A 17437-nucleotide genomic window follows, 5' to 3' on the forward strand; every position below is an offset into this window, starting at 1 on the left:
TTTTTCCATGTGCGGTTTTATTTTCTTTATCGCAATGAGATGGTATATGATAGAGGAAACATCATTCCATCCATCCATCCATATTCAAAACTGTTTTTCCTGAATGCTCAACAGGAATGTTAAAGGACAACTGACGTCACTTTTTTTTTTTAACTGACATCAGAAAAACGTTTTATAGCATGTAAAATACCCAAAACACGCAGTATGATATTTTTAGTCAAATGCAAAACACCAATAAAAATTACTTAAAGTGTCCAAAATCTGCAAAAAAATTGAGCTACGAATTGGCCATTTTCAGAAAGTCCCGCCCTCAGTTCGTGACGTCACGCCAAGACGTCTTGCATTGCTAGAGAATCAAAACAATGGCTTCAGATTCGGAGAATGTTTTCTTGTTACACATCCAGTTATGAATATGATTCAAATAGTTCTGAAGAGGAAAACATACATGTTTGCAATCGATTAAATAATTTATTTGTGCTATTTTGAGGCAACATTGGGGGGACCCAAAAAAAGAGGCACAATATGGTGACCTCCTGTGGCCACCTCCGTTTCCACAGGCTGATAAATTCCTTATATGGCGCTTGGACGCCCACTTCTGGCAGCTTTTGGGTGCAACACGAGGTCCCCAGACCAAACAAGTACAGCAAAATACAATGACGTGATGGAAGGACCGCTACAATGCGTCTTTTTTTCGGTGAGGGGCGGTCCTTTAGTTGGTGACTCGTCACCAACTCAAAAACAAGACTTCCTTATGTCCAATAAAACTATTAAAAACAAATTTGAGAAAAAAACGATGTGATCAACCAATCAATCTAATTGAAGTGCAGGATGCAATTAACTTCCTGACTATTCAGCGCGAGTCTTAAAACGTAAAATATAGCTATATGCTGTGGAATCTTATTAAAATACACTCAGTAGAAGTCATTTGAAGCCATTTTACAAATTATGGACACAACTTGTCCGGAGACGTCTGTTGTCCTTTAATATTCCTCTTTAGGCTGCCTTGTCTTCCACCTAGTCGTCTATTTTCTTATCAACTTATCCTAACAAGGGTTGCAGGGTGTGCAGGAGCCAATCCCAATTGTCTTTGATCAGTGAGCAGGATACACAGTGAACTGGTTGCCAGCCAAGCCAAAAAAAAAAATAACCGTCCGCGCTGTCACTCACACCTCGGGAAATTTCAAGTGTCCCATTAAATTAAACACTAAACTCGCATGTTGATCAGATGTGGAAGGAAACCGGAGTAGCAGGAGAAAACCCATGCAGGCGCAAGCACAACATGCAAACTTCACAGAGGAATGCCACAATCAAACAATTCACCTGTGCACTCAGAGGCCATATGCTCTAACCCACAGGTGTCAAAGTCAAGGCCGGGGGGGGGGGGGGGGGGGGGGGGGCAAATCTGGCCCACCACACCATTTTGTTCGGCCCGCGAAAGCAAATCTAACTTGTGAAATTCCATGATGATAGCCAATCGTCATATATATATAAACCACAATAGCAGTCATTATTTATTACTTCAAATTTGAAAACTAGTCATTTATCAATTCGTTGTGTGCTCTATTGTAATATGAGGAGTGGATGAAATCTTCTAATGGCTTCTCCAAATTCATAACGGCCCCAGAGAGGAAACCGGAACTACAATGTGGCCCACAGCAAAAAATGACTTTGACACCCCTGCCCGAACCACTTCTACACCGTGTTACACTGCCCTGTCTCCTATCAAAATAAGCTCCCCTGACAAGAAAAGTATACAGATACAGGCAATGAGCATGAATGGTTGTTTGTGTATTTGCCAATTTTTTGTCACCATTTTAAATTCAGGTATGTTCGTGTTGTTTAAAAACATGAAATGATTTATTATACACTTACTTTATTTACTCGCTTAATCTGAACACATGGGAGGTCAAACACTGAACAGGGCAAAAACAAGTTGCATTGGAATCATGAAGCAGACATATACAAGAGTTGACGTAAGATGTACGAAAATAAAAGCGGTTTCACATCCACATTGGAGAAACACACATTGACACATAAAGACATGACAACTGGATGAAAAAATACAAAAATCCCATATGGGAATACAATATGGATGAAGGTCACATTTGATTTCATGTTTTATTATGTGTTTTCTTTTGGATCATACCTCAGAAATGATACTTAACATAATGAACTGTAGGTGTCAGTAAATGGACACAAACATTCAATATGTATTTCAATACGATTGGGGTTTGTGTTTTGACATCATGAATTGTTTGAGAAAAAAAATGAACAGGATGTTATTTTGGGGGGTCATGACTTCATGCCTACGATGCAAATAACTGATTTGTTATGCAAAGTGCGACATACCGCAGCATATTTGCTGCTTGGAGGTAGCATGGGTTATTATGGTGTGGGGCTAAAACAGGATGTAAATGATTGTTAAAATTATGCAATGTAGTCAATGGCCATTTTGCAAACATGACAATTATAGGTTTTAAAAACTGAACTTTCCGATTAAAAACATAAAAAACAACATTCGTTATAAAGGAATCTCCACTGCACACTTAACCGTGTCATTGTAGAAAGTACCGGAGCAGTCTGAACCACCAAACACGAGTAGTGTGCAATGGATTTTGACGGATTCATCCCTTTTCTGTGTCACAGAATCTGCTGATGTTGATGAAATTAAATGTATCATGCTGTGTCCTGCTCGAGGCTTGACACTCAACTCTGACGATGCCACGGAAGTCCACTGGAAGGTGTCTGGTTGACGGGAGTGAAGCAGTAGATTTGAATTGGAAATATTTGTCCATTCAAAACTATGAAATTGAATGACGTGCAAACACGTGTTTTCATAACACAAAAAGGAGCTGCTTCATTCAGAATGTATTCAGATTAGAAAAGAACATGGAAGAAATTATGCAGTAAACGTGGTGGTTTGGCTTTATATCAGGATACATACTACTTAAAGGACAACCGACATCACTTTTTTGTTTTTTAACTGACATCCAGAAAAACGTTTTATAGCATCTAAAATACCCGATATTTTTTATTCAAATGCAAAACACCAATAAAAATGACTTAAAGTGTCCAAAATCTGCAAAAAATTGAGCTGCGAATTGTGCATTTTCAGAAAGTCCCGCCCCCAGTTCGTGACGTCACGCCAATACGTCTAGCATTGCTAGTGAATCAAAACAATTGCTTCAGATTCGGAGAACATGCTTTCTTGTTACACATCCAGTTATGAATATGATTCAAATAGTTCTGAAGAGGAAAGCATACATGTTTGCAATCAATTAAATAATTGTTTTGTGCCATTTTGAAGCTACATTGGGGGGAAATCTCTCACCCAAAACAAGAGGCACAAAATGCAGACCTCCTGTGGCCACCTCCGTTTCAACAGGCTGATAAATTCCTTATATGGCTCTTGGACGCCCTCTTCTGGCCTTCTGGCGGCTTTTGGGTGCAACACGAGGTCCCCAGACCAAACAAGTACAGCAAAATACATTGACGTGATGGAAAGACCGCTAGAATGCGCCTTTTTTACGTTCAGGGCCAGTCCTTTAGTGACGTCACGTACGGACTCATCACCAACTCAAAAACAAGACTTCCTGAATATTTAGCGCGAGTCTTAAAAGGTAAAATATAGATATATGCAGTGGAATCTTTGTAAAATACGCTCAGTAGAAGTCATTTGAAGCCATTTTACAAATTATGGACACAACTTGTCCAGAGACGTCGGTTGTCCTTAAAGTGATTTTTTTTTTAAACAGTATGTGGATTAAAAGTATTACATAAAAAGGAGTTGAAAACCGTTACACTGTTGCATTACCTTTCATTAAAGAAATTACTGGTAAATCTTTTTTTTACACATTTCAAAACATATAAACGTTTGAGGTGACTATTTGGACCCTGAGCAGATTATGCCGTGTAAGAAACACTGTTTCTAAATCAGAAAAATGACAGATGGAACAACAGCCGTGGAATTAATTTGTTCCGTTTAAGGTTGCAATGTGTATGGATGAATAGATTTCGTATTTACCAGTATTGAAGACATGAACATCTTGCAAGGCACCAATTGCGCTGCAGCCCCCACTCACTAAAATCCTGTTGTCGGAAACTGGGAGGGCGGCGTGAAACCTGCTCATGCATACACAGAACAGTGCTTAGTTAAGTGCAAATAATTGTCATTTTGTCGTGTTTTCAGGATCATTTTGAGTTGGCAATGTTTAAGATGCATAGTACTCCATAGTAAGATGCATAATATAGTATTTTCCGGTGTATAAGGTGCACCCAAGAGCCTTGATTTTCTTCAAAAGATGACCCTCCACCCTTATACGCAAGTGCACCTTATATGTGAAGTAATATTGAGCCACAACAGATCTGGCAACTGCTGTCAGCTGCCACGACTCCATTTCCCTCTGTAGAAGTACAGTAAAGTCTTGTTATATCGATATCGGATATATCGATAGTCCCGGTTATATCGATACTATTTCTATGCACACACAGAGAAAATTACATACAAACAGGGTCGGATATATCGATAGTCCCGGTTATATCGATATTTTTTCGGACTCCCTTGAATATCGATATAACGAGACTTTACTGTAGTCGTGCGTAACCCCAGCCTCTACTGTAATGTCTTATAATGTGGAGTGCCTTATATTTGGGAAACTGTTATATATTTATTTGTATGAAAACTTTTTTCATTCATTGATGGTGCACCTTACATACGGAAAAAGTTTGAAAATACACCATTCATTGGGGGTGCACCTTATACTCCGGTGCACATTATACAGTGGAAAATATGGCAATACATTTAATTTACAAGCGCCTTTCAAAGCAACCAAGGACAGTTTCAAATCAAAAAGAACAATGGAACAATAAACACCAGAACAATAAAACCATAAAATTATAAATAATAAATGGGTTGTTCTTGTTGCCTAAATACTCGGAGCTCCTTCTTTTTTTCCTCCACACGGTCTTTGGCGCAAGAGTTATTAAATACGTACTGTACTTCCCGGTGCTCACAACTAGACGATATGATGATGCCGCCCATTTGACACCGATTGGTTGTTGCGATGCAGGAGCACATGAATTTGGGTTAAGTGCGTGGGCTACTTTAATAATTAGCATAACTAAGTCACGACAATGGAAAATTTTAGTCTGCTGGTTTTGCATGACTTTGCATTTCAAAGGCTATCGCATGCAAAGATCAAACCACATGGATGTCAATCTTTAATCAAGGTACAGGCTTGAAAAATGGGTTTTCATGGCACAACACTTAAAATACAAGTCGCCCGTAATGTGAAATGATGAAATTAATTAGGCTGTACAGTGAGACCTCAATTTACGAACTTAATTGTTTCCCAGACAGAGTGTGTATCTTTTATATTTATGTCTTGATCATCAAGCCATAAATGACCATCACAAATGTAAATAAAGTGACTTTATGATACAATGCAGTGTATTTCTTTCATTGCAATACAATAGCACATTTATTATACATAGAATAAGGTATGTTGTGTGTAGTTTTAAGGCTTATTTAGTTGAAAAGTATATTTTATGGAAACCCGGGAACGGATTATTCCCATTTTAATGGTTTCCTATGGGAATTTTTTTTTAAATACACACTTTTCGCCTTACACACTCTGTCTGGGAACCAATTAAGTTCGTAAGTTGAGGTCTCACTGTACAACCTAATTAATTTCATTAATTTCAAGCCTTTCTTCAAAACAGTTCTAAAATATCCTAATGTGATAGAAAATATGTTGTCTCTCATTTCAAGTACGCATGTTTTCAAGTACTAAGTATGTTTAGAACATCTCAGAAACACCAAACAGTTATTTGACTGTTTTGTGTGGATTTTTGCATATGGGTAAAAATGACCCAGAACATAATCAATGTGATTTTTCTTCGCATACTATGAGGGTTAAGGTCATGGTACTCACCCTCGAGGCAGCGGTGGCATGTTCCCGAACTTAACAGCGGTGTACTCCATAAAACCTTCACACAAGAAAGGAAACGAAAAGAAAGGGTAAGGCTTAATCTGTGTAAACTTGCACAAAAATAGGGTCCAAGCACAATTATTGATTTTGTATTCTTACCCAGGTCAAGGATATGGAGGTCATTTAGATATGTGGCAGTTTTCCGACCACCAAATATGATCAGCTTGTGTGACAGAAGTGTGATCGAGTGGCTTTTGCACAAAAAATAAAATAAAAATAAGACATGAAAACACCGGTGGGGAAGAAAAAACAATAACAAAAAGCATTAGCTCTATAGTTAACTCATTCACTGGCATTCACAAATTTATTTGGGAATTGAAAATATGACGTAGAGCGCCATTCCCGTATTTGTTCGGGTTTTGTTGTTTTCTTGTTTGGGTGTTGTTAAAGCACTGGCGATGGCCTCTGGCAATGTTTTTTTTTCCTTTCCACAAGGAGGAAGTGTTTTTCTTTTATCCATGTTAGCGCTTTTTTTCCAGCTTCAGCTGTTGTTAAAGGGCTATATAAACCAATGTATTTATTGCATTTTGGACAGCTGCCCTCATTTCAAGCTCATATAACTCCAGACCCATATAAATTAGGAATTAACTCTTTTTTCTGATGAAAGAAGAGAGTGTAAGGTTTCTTATGTTTCTTAGAATTGTTGATGTAGTCCTAAAACTCAATATTCTGTGGCTCGTGGAATTCGAGCGAGAATGCCAAAACCCTGGCACTGGAGTGGACACATTATTGCACGTCTGGCAGTGAATGAGTTAATGGTACTGGACACTGACCCAAAGCGAGGAAGAGGTTTGTCTCCCTCCACGATGGGCTTATACCACAGTTGAAACTCTGGGTTGAAAATGTACAGAGCATTGCTGCATGTCTTTTCTTCAGAAGACTGACTGGGATGAAGCCCGCCAAAGACAAAAAGCTCCTTCTTATAAAAAACAGCAGAGTGATATGCCAAGATAGGAACATTCCCTTTTGCCTAAATGGAATAAAGACAATTGTTATTTTTTTCCACCCTCAAATGGCTTCCAACAAATTTAAATGTGACAAAAACACACTGTGACAAGCTTCCACTTCCAGTTGAGAGTATTCAGGATGTACAGGTCGGTGTTGTTGCCCTGGTGTTCCGTCAGTCCACCATAAACATAGACGGCCTTCGATTCCGGGTCATAAGTCGCAGAGTTTCCCCTGACGCGAGGAGGCGCGGGTCCGCCCGTAGAGGAATTCATTGGGTACCAGAAATCATGGTCTACAAAAGGGAGGTGGGGTTGGGCACAATAAAGGGGAAGAGTGGATGTTTATTTGTATTCAGCAGATCACCGACTACATTTATCACCTTCCCCTCGACCAGGTTGTACTGACCTAACTCCAGCTTCCAGAGGGAGTCCTTACAGGATTTCTCATCCGAAGTTTCTCCACCAATCAGAATGGCAGTGTCAGGGTCGCTGAGGCACATTGAGTGGCTCCATCGATTTGACGGACACACTGAAACTAGAGTAGATCTTTGTCCAAAGCAGATTTACCTTTGTTGATTTCATTTTAAAAAAGTCACCATACTTTAGGTTTCTGACCTTCTCTATCCTTTGATTTTATCTGCTCAGTCAATTCTTCCTGGCTGTTCATTCGGGATAGTCTCATTTTCTTGGGAGTCAAACCTTCATAGACTTCGATGGGACGGTCCCAATCCTCGGAGCTCCACGATACATGGGCTCTCTTGTTGATGACAGTCCGTTTAGGAGTCTCATCCTTTCAAAAGAAAGAACATCTTCGCAATAATGATACCATTATGCTCTTAGGTTGTCAAGACAGGGGTACATGACTTTTTCAAACACTCCAGAAAACCTATGAAAAAACACACCCAACTGTTTTGCATAAGAGTTTTTTTGATTCGCAATTAATGACAGTACTGCAAACAGATAACTAGCTCGCTAGCTAGGGAGCTAGCTAGTTAACTTGATTGTTAGTTAGCTAGCTTGATAGCTAGCTAACTCTATTGCTAGCTAGCTTGATAGGTAGGTTGTCAAGATAGGGATACACGTGACTCTCTCAAATATTACAGAAAACCTATGAAAATACACGCCTGTAGCAAACAGTTATCTAGCCAGCTCGATAGCTAGTTTGATAGCTTAATAAAGAATAATAATACATTTGATTTATAAGCACCTTTAAAAACTCTCAAGGTCACTTTACAGTCACAGGATAAGTTTTTGTGGGTGAGCAGCTAGCTCGATAAATACCCAGCGCCATAAATAGCTAGCTAGCTAGATAGCGAGCTCGATAGCTGGCTGGATAGCTAAAGAAATACTACACAACTCACGTGACCATGTTGAATGAAAGTCTGAAAGCTGTTCTCTTACCGTAGGCCAAAGCGAAAGTTTACTTTTCATGGTTGAAGTCCTGGTATCCACTTTATTAACCTGGACATGACCATAACAAACACAAAGTACAACAAAGAAAGATGGATATGAATTGCACTGACGGGACACACGTGAATCGCCTTCAAGACTGTCGTCTCACTGTAGTGTCTGCAACACTTAGCTGGGAAGTACATGAGAGATCTACGGCACTGAGCTGCTCTGGAAACACACATTTCCTCTGGGCCAGTGGAGTACTGCTGCTTAAAATGTTGCCCTGCTCCTGTTTCAAGGAGACATGAACAATGGGGGACAACAAGAGTACTTTGTCAAAGTGGAGAGTAACCGTATAGAAGAAATGATGGACATAAAAATAAGTAACGAGAAGACACTAGTATGGTAAACAATCACATGAATAGGACAATGTTACATCCTGTGTCAGTGTGATTCCTGTATAGCAAGTGTGTCAAACTCATTTTTTGCAGAGGGCCACATTGTAATTAGTTTTTTTTTTCTCTTGGATGCCGTTATGAATTTGGGGAAGCCATTAGAATGTTTAATCCCCTCCACATCTGACATATAGAGCGTTTAACAAATTAACTCATTCACTCCCATTCCCAAATTTATTCGTGAATTGAAAATATGACATGGAGCGCCATTCCCGAAATTGTTCGGGTTTTCGTTTTTCTTGCAGGGACTGCCAATCAATAAGGGGCTCTGGCAATATTTTTTCCATTCCACGAGCGGGCAGTATTTCCCTGTTTTCCATGTTAGCGCTTTGTCCCTGCTTCAGCTGTTGTTAAATCCCTATATAAACCAATATGTAAGTATGTATTACATTGTATTTTGGACAGCCACCCTCATTTCAAGATCATATAACTCCAGACCCATATAATTTAGAAATTAACCTTTTTTATGAAAGAAGAGAGTCTAAGGTTTCTTATGCTGCATTGAATGTTTATGTAGTCCTAAACCTCAATATTCTGTGGGTCCTGGAATTCAAGTGAATATGACAAAAATCCTGGCACTGCAATGGACACATTTTTGCATATCTGGCAGTGAATGAGTTAAGGAATAACTAGTTTTTGAATTTGAAGTAAAAAAATAATGACTATTATTGTGGTTTACATGGGACAATTTGAAATTTTGGTTCAGACATTAGCAAGCACCATGAAATTGCACAACTTTGATTTGCTTTTGCGGGCCGAATAAAATGATGTGGCAGGCCAAATTTGGCCCCCGGGACTTGACTTTGACACCTGTGCCGTATCAAGTCCCTGATTAAAATCTGGCGGCCGGTATACTCCTTGCTGTTCCTAATGAAGTGGCCAACCCAATTCGTCCTATTAATAAACTACACCCAATCCAACAAGACACACACACACAAGCCTCGAAGTAAATTGTTGTGGTTCTGCCTCTGAGAGTAACAGATTCCTACTTGATGAAAAAGAGCAAAAACGGCATACCAAAGAGCAAAAACGGCATACCATCGTAGTGTCCACCACTGAAATACAAATCAAGTACCTGTCCACACACTGTGAGCACGATCTTGCCATAAACTCCTCTCCTGCCCTTTTGTGCCGCCACGGCCACAAGATCAGGACTCCAGTCGCCTTCAAACGTCAAACACCTGCAAGTGAAGATGAGAGCGCCTACTCACTTCACCTCCTGACCACTTACACATTGACACAAACAAACAAAAACCACCGAGCGTCCCACACGCACTTGAATTGAGACGTGAGTGTGCCAATGTTCTGAGGCCGCACGTCAGCCCCGACCACGACTTCCGCCGAGATGGTGGTTTCGTCGCGAGGCCAATCTCCCAAACAGAAGATCACCAGTTGTTTGGGCAAAGGCAGCGGAACATGGACGTGGAAGCATCTTCGGTTTGATTTGCTGCACGAGTAAAGACGCCAATACATCCTCGAATCGCTTCCTTTAAAAATGACGGACGCTTGTTTACTATATGTGTTAGTGTACCTGATAAACTGTCGCGGCGCGTCACGCAGGGACCAAAGGACGTAAAAGTTGAGCATGACCATCTCTTTTTTAAGACTCACAATTTCCCATGAATCTCACGTTTCAAAGCTGTATGTGTTCGCGGCTCAATTAAAAAGACTCTCATCGTGCCCTGATTGGTTGAAAACACGGAAGCAACGAAAGGGTCACACGTGTGACCTATTTCTGATATTTGGCATATATCAGTAGACCTATATTATATTATTATTATCATTAATATAATAATAATAATAATAATAATAATAATAATAATAATAATAATAATAATAATAATAATAATACATTAAATTTCTAAGCGCCTTTCATAACTCTCAAGGACACTTTACAATCACGGGATAAGGCCTTTTTTGTGCGGGTGACATGCTGTGCATTTAGTACCACAAATGCAACAATGTGGGAACAAATAATATGCCCTCCCTTGTTTCTTCAGTTTATTTTACTTGCCAGTGACAAGGAAATGTATAATTTTTTGGAAACATGTAATGAGGGAGAAAAAATCAAAAATATGTTTATTTATTTGGGGCATATATGTACGGTGTATTCATTTAAAGGACAACGGACGCCTCCGGACAAGTTGTGTCCATAATTTGTAAAATGGCTTCAAATGACTTCTACTGATCGTATTTTACAAAGACTCCACCGCAAGTAGCTATATTTTACGTTTTAAACAAAAAAGTGGTGTCGGTTGTCCTTTAACTATTTATCTTCTGTGTATATAATTACTAATGATTGAAGCAGTGGTGGACCATCAAGACCTTTAAACCCTTCTCTGCTAGCCTAAAAATATTGGAATCACAGACTGATGTTAATTATATTTTGTCCATAAATTCTGATTAGATAATTCTAAATTGTATTTCAGCCTCCTTACATTACTTTTCCCCTTGCACTTCTTCCAGATGTGTGTTTTCTTATTTAAGCATTTAACCAATCACATTTCAGCCATCATTTGTTACCAGGGTCAGAAATTTACCTGGACGCCATCACAATCACTTCTACGGGCCCTGTCGAATCAAATGTGTCGATCAAACTCTTGTTCTAACCAATCAGACTTCGAGTTGGCAACCCAAAAAGGGTACCAACCTCCTTATTGAAGGCGCTGGTCAACGTCTGAGGTTTCACAATCTATGATTGGCTACTCACTCGCCAATCATAGTTTGCGAAAACTGCTCCGATCACAAGCCGCTCATGACAAGAGCATACTGGCCAGAGCTAGCACAGTGTATTGGTAGCGAGCTCCATAAGCAAATATGTTGTGTTGATTTAATCACAGTTTTGTCAACCCACAATGGCTGTAGGAGAAGAAATGGATTTGGTTGGAGATTTACTGTTAAAGCCATTTTCAAGACGGATTTTTCAAGAAAGAATGGACATAATTATGAAAGGTCGGTCAATTATTTCCTGGCTAACTGTATCCTCTAGTGGACTTGGTAGTAAATCACACCACACTTTTTTCAGTCTGGATTGATTCAGAAGTAGCACTACTGAAGGCCTAGCAATAGAATTCACGGCCTGCCACAAGTATCGCTAGTCTTTTTCCGACATGCAGTCAATTTTCATTTGATATCTACTTCAAAGAAGCTTAAACATGGTAACAAGGGCTGGGGGTTGTGTGTTCAACCTCTGGGTTGGGTGACACCCACTGTACCACTGATCCCTGACTGCTTGTTTGAAATTGAATCAATATACAGTCTCATCTATACTTTGGATGAAATGTAAATCCAGTAAAACATGGGTAAATCTGGCTCTGAGGTGGTAGCTGAAAATAAGCTGTGGTTTCATCAGGAACTTGGTAACGGTTACATCACTCCCGTAATGCCACATTTAATGGAACCACGGGAGACTTTTTCTAATTGTGGAGCGCATACTGTAGGCCCTTGCGAAACACAATGCCGAGATCATTTGAAACAAGTCAGGTTGTGCTTTCCTGTGCATTTCTGCAGCCTTTGCACTTTTGCAATGCCCACACAGCCAAGAAGACATTATTTTCTTTATTGTTGAATATAAATTCTTAGGAGCATCATAACTTATAAGAAAAAGAACACACACACACACACACATTAAAAAAAAGGAAGTTTTAAAGCACGTGGAATGAGATAAGGTAGTTTGCAATGCAGCGGAACACAACTATTTAACACAAAGAGTAACACAGTGAATTTCACTCACGTATAGACCTGTGCGCAAACTACAGTACATTTAGATGAAACACTACAACTGCAAATTAAACCTTGGGACTGAGAAAATGTAAATATTGAATCACTATTACATAATAAGAGCTTTATGTGATAACGAGCTGCTCCAATCCTGTCATAAAAAAGACACATACACTATCAGTGATCGCCTACTTCCGTACATTCTTGATTTATGTCCCCTTCTGACACACAACGCATTATACCAGAGCTTTAATTGAGGTGCAGTGAAAAAGAAACTATGAGTAACAGCAAATTCTACAGATATTTAGAGCACTTAAGAACACCTAGAAAGTAGATGCCGTGTAGATCTTCCCTGATAACCGCTACTTAACACACAGTATATGTTATAGATCGCATTTCTAACAGCACGCCTGCAAATGAAAGACTTCTTTAGATTTGACATTGGCAACGCGAGCTCAGTGATAAAAAATAGATATCCCTAATTGTAACCTCTTTATTTGAACTTTTAGATCATTTAAAATTGCTAAAGCATTCATAATAAGAGTAATTTCCTTCTTTCAACCATACATTCATAAAGATTTGGCATTTTTAGGCACTGTAATAAACTCTGTAGTAAAGTGTTTTATTTCGCCATAGAGAGTAGGAATTGTCAAATTTGAAGAGGTAAGTTCCTTCGCCTGGGAAGTCGTGGCTGCCACCGCAGACGCTCAAGTGGCTGTCCTGGCGATACACGGGAATGAGCTCAACAAGGTTGGAGTTGCTTTGTGCTTTGGAGCCCTTCTCCACATCTCCATTGGTGACTGGGCCTGCAATGCAAATAAACATCCAGATATAAATCACAAAGAACTGGATGACCATATTGCATATACGGTATAACTATATAGACAACTATAGATATATAGATAACTCAATACTGTATATATGTTTATGTACATAAAGAGAGAGAGAGAGCGAGAGAGAGAGACAGAGACAAAGCAAGAGAGACAGAGAGAGCGAGAAAGGGAGACAGACAGCGAGAGAGTGAGAGAGAGAGAGACAGAAAGTGACAGAGAGCGAGAGAGAGAGAATGACACAGAGAGAGTGACAGTGAGAGAGGGACAGACAGAGACACAGAGAGAGTGACAGAGAGAGACACAGAGCCACAGAGAGACAGACAGAGGGATACAGAGGGATACAGAGAGACAGACAGAGGGATACAGAGAGAGAGAGAGACTGAGAGAGAGAGAGAGAGAGAGAGAGAGAGAGAGAGAGAGAGAGAGAGAGAGAGAGAGAGAGAGAGAGACAGAGAGCGAGAGAGACAGAGAGCGGGAAAGACAGAGAGAGTGATAGAGAGGGAGAGAGACAGACAGAGGGATACAGAGAGACAGACACAGACAGACAGACAGACAGACAGACAGATAGACAGACAGACAGACAGACACACACACACACACACTACATACATACAGTATATATTGTACACACAAAGACACAGGAGAGAGAGGTAGAGGGAAAGAGAGACAGAAAGAGAGAGATAAAAAGAAAGAGACAAATAGAGAAAAATAGAGAGACAACGCCAGAGAGACACAGAAAGAGTGAAAAAACTAATGGGCACGATAATTCAACTGACTTTTTTTTGGGAGTAGAAGTAAAACCAATTTCCACTTTAGTGGGAGCGGTTGATTCTGAACACGGAATCATTCATCGTATCCAAGACTATTTATGCAACCACATTATCTCCGTTGTTTGGTTTGATGACTTGGCCTATCTTCACGATTGGGATTGATTTCACCCTCCCAAAAAAAAACACAAAACCTGCCATTTGAACAGTGCCACGTTGAGTTCTTTTTTTCTCTCTCTCCTCTCTATTGCATGCTTTTACAACTGCTGACCTTCCAGCTCCTCCTCTTCATCTTCATCATCACTCGATTCACTGATGTGCACGGTGATGGCCCGACTCGTGACGGGAGTCCAGTCAAAATAGATGCCAAAGCCAATGTCGTAGCCATCTGTAGCAAACTCCCAGCACACCTTCTTGGCCTCCGGCACGGTGGGCACGTGGACGGTCATGATGTCGCCTCGGTAAACCGTCACCATGCTGTCCTTCTCCGTTCGTAGCTTGGCCTTGAGCTCTTTAAGGGCAGCAGATGTCCATGTCGGCGGAGGCTTCAGGGGTGGCGTCTCAGCTGCGGCGGGAGCAGGAAATAACATCAGCATGTTGATCATTATTTCAGAGGATGTGTGAAGAATCAGTTAGGTATTCATTCCCTTCCCTACCAATGTGCATTTACGGAAAACACTATCGGGAACGACACATTTGAATAACACGACAAAAATGGACGCTCAAGAACACAACGTGAATACTGAGTGATTCGAACGCTAGCCAAAGACACAATCTCCTGCGTGAACCCGTGCCCGGCATAGAACAAAACATCAATCACGCTGACATACGAACCTTTAATCTCAGCGGAGAGCGGAGGGCTCCCAGTGCCGTTCTTCTCACCCTGATCCCCCGAGGCTTGCACAGCGGGGGCCTCAACATTAGCCTCCAAATACAAAAACAAGACATTTATAGCCTGAATACTGCATCAACATGTACCTCAGCAACATACACATCAACTCACCTCTTCACGCTGCTCAGATGCATCCATACGAGCTTGTTTTGGCGATTGGGACAGGTTTGCTGAGAGGTCCGTGTTTTGGAGCCTGACGTAAACAAATAACATGGTCGTTCGTGTATGGGGAACATCAGAAAGTAACATCCAAAAACTAAGCAACTTGTGCAGTTTATTTTTTGGACTAAAGAGGTCAGATTTTACAAATTGAGACAGGCAAGGACAATGTCTATACATGTCAATCCAAGAGGATGCAGATTTCGATACCTCCCTTTGTGGAAAAGGACCAGGGTGAGGATTCTACATTAACTCATTCACTGCTAGACGATGTGCCAAAAATGTGTCCACTCCAGTGCCAGGGTTTTTGTCATCGTCACTTGAAATCCACAGAATATTGAGTTTTAGGACGACATAAACATTCAATACAGCGTTACAAACCTTCAACTCACTTCTTTTATCAGAAAGTTAATTCCTAAATTACTACATGGGTTGGAGTTATGTGAGCTTGAAATGAGGCCGGGTGTCCAAAATACAATGTAATACATACATATTGGTTTATGTAGCGCTTTAACAAAAGCTGAAGATGGAATAAAGCACTAACATGGAAAAAAAGGAAATGCTGCCCCCTAGTGGAAAAGAAAAACCAGTGCCAGAGGCCATGGCCAGCGCTTTATCGGCACCCAAGCATGGAAAACAGAACCCGAACAAATTCGGGAATGGCGCTCTACGTCATATTTTCAATATGGATGTTGGAGCTTGTAACAAATACATTTGTGAATGGCAGTGAATGAGTTAATCGTGGCCCAGAGCCATAAAATCAACATATGATGGATCTTTTTATAGGGCTGGACAAGTAACAATAGCATGTATTGTATAGTTGTTCAAAAGCAAGTGGTGAATGTTTTTTTCCTCTTAGCACTCATTCCCAAAGATATTAGCCCAAACAAAATAAACTTGGACAGTTTACAGAGTCACAAACAATTTTTCTTCCCTCCATGATCAAAAACACTTATCCCCATGTGATGCAGCCAGTTTTGATCAAGTTTTCTTCACAATTCAAGAAAAAAAGTAAACGTCTATGAGACTAAAATATGTCTATGAGACTGTTCACAACCTTGAACAAATCCTGAATGATAAAATAAGATGCGTCATGTGCACGTAAACTTGCAAACCTTCACTGTTCAATGAGACACAGCCTTTAGAACAATTTGGAGCACAAGATTAACCAAATGGAAAATTGTCTTCACCTTTGATAACACTTAGCTACTGTTACTACAAAGTAGTCATACATCCATCCAACCATCCATCAATATAAAATGCCAAATATGTATTTGACTTTCAATGATAAATCTAGCCTTTGTGTGCACACATGCACCCTTTGTGGCTTCCATTCTGGCCGAAATTTCAAAATCTCCCAAGACATGACGAGGCCATGAGAATGCGAAGAGACTGATGTTAATGTTACTAATGTTAGTGCTTCAACATGGCTACACTCGTGAAAGCAGAATTTGGACAAAAAGGGAAGCACACAGATTAGCAGAAAAAAATCCACGTCCATGTTGTTTAGAGGAGATGTCGGCGCTGTTGCAGTCTTCGTTGGTGTGGCTGGATGGATGGCTACTGAAGTTACATTACAACTTTATTGTTGTTCATGTATTGCAAGGAACGTATAATGATAGAATTTAATGCTCTTCCCTTCGATGGTATGGGCACAAGGACACTAAACCAGTGTGCATCCACCTGTTGCCATTCATACAACCCAATAAAAGACTTATTGCGAGTATGATCTTTGCGTGCAATTCAACAGGCCAACATTTCATGCAAAGTCAGTCATTTTGTTACGAACCCGCGATCAGTATTCTGACTTTTTTTGCCGATACGTTTGGGCCGGCACGCTGACATTTTCTAATATAAAATGGGGGCTCGGTTCACAAGGGTCGGTCTAATGAAACCAAGTATGGCTTTCTCACAGTTTACAGTTGAGGACCAAGGAACACAAGTGAATTCAGGGACATTAAAGAAGATGCAAAATGGTGAATATTTTACAGTATCTGATAACAACATTTCAAGCTTCAAGGGAGTTGCTCACCTATCGGTCGGGTCGCTGTCGCAATTTTTGGATGTTACTCCTGGAAATGACGAGAAGGAGAGCGATGACAGCCGCGATTGCAGCTCTGATGTGTCTTCCAACCTCTCCATGGCTATCAACGCAAGACAAACACCACCAGAGTGCGTGGCTCACCAAGATGAAGCACCGCCCCACCGGATGACAGGGAGGGCCAAGTAAAAAAAGCAGCGCGAACCGGACACTGTCAAATATCAGCTGTTTTACTTAACGT

General features: G+C 40.4%; 2 protein-coding genes across 2 annotated transcripts; both read right to left on the reverse strand.

The window, feature by feature from the left end:
• Positions 1–2121: 2121 nt before the first annotated feature.
• LOC148893620 (uncharacterized) lies at positions 2122–10408 on the reverse strand. Its single transcript, XM_089004651.1, has 13 exons — positions 10316–10408; positions 10061–10231; positions 9860–9965; positions 8499–8618; positions 8339–8455; positions 7553–7727; positions 7344–7472; positions 7040–7230; positions 6764–6960; positions 6090–6181; positions 5934–5988; positions 4025–4122; positions 2122–2745 (listed from the first exon to the last, which is right to left on the reverse strand). Exons 1-13 carry the CDS (start codon positions 10375–10377, stop codon positions 2522–2524), a joined length of 1737 nt encoding a protein of 578 aa, XP_088860777.1. The 5' UTR covers positions 10378–10408; the 3' UTR covers positions 2122–2521.
• Positions 10409–12323: 1915 nt separating this feature from the next.
• Positions 12324–17321, reverse strand: tmed8 (transmembrane p24 trafficking protein 8). The gene is made up of 5 exons (XM_089003989.1): positions 17188–17321; positions 15108–15189; positions 14939–15029; positions 14376–14669; positions 12324–13310 (listed from the first exon to the last, which is right to left on the reverse strand). Exons 1-5 carry the CDS (start codon positions 17295–17297, stop codon positions 13093–13095), a joined length of 795 nt encoding a protein of 264 aa, XP_088860115.1. The 5' UTR covers positions 17298–17321; the 3' UTR covers positions 12324–13092.
• Between the last annotated feature and the right edge of the window lie 116 nt (positions 17322–17437).

Source organism: Hippocampus bargibanti, linkage group LG09 (assembly GCF_051943395.1).
Source record: "Hippocampus bargibanti isolate YZ-2025 linkage group LG09, ASM5194339v1, whole genome shotgun sequence".
NCBI classification, from domain to species: domain Eukaryota; kingdom Metazoa; phylum Chordata; class Actinopteri; order Syngnathiformes; family Syngnathidae; genus Hippocampus; species Hippocampus bargibanti.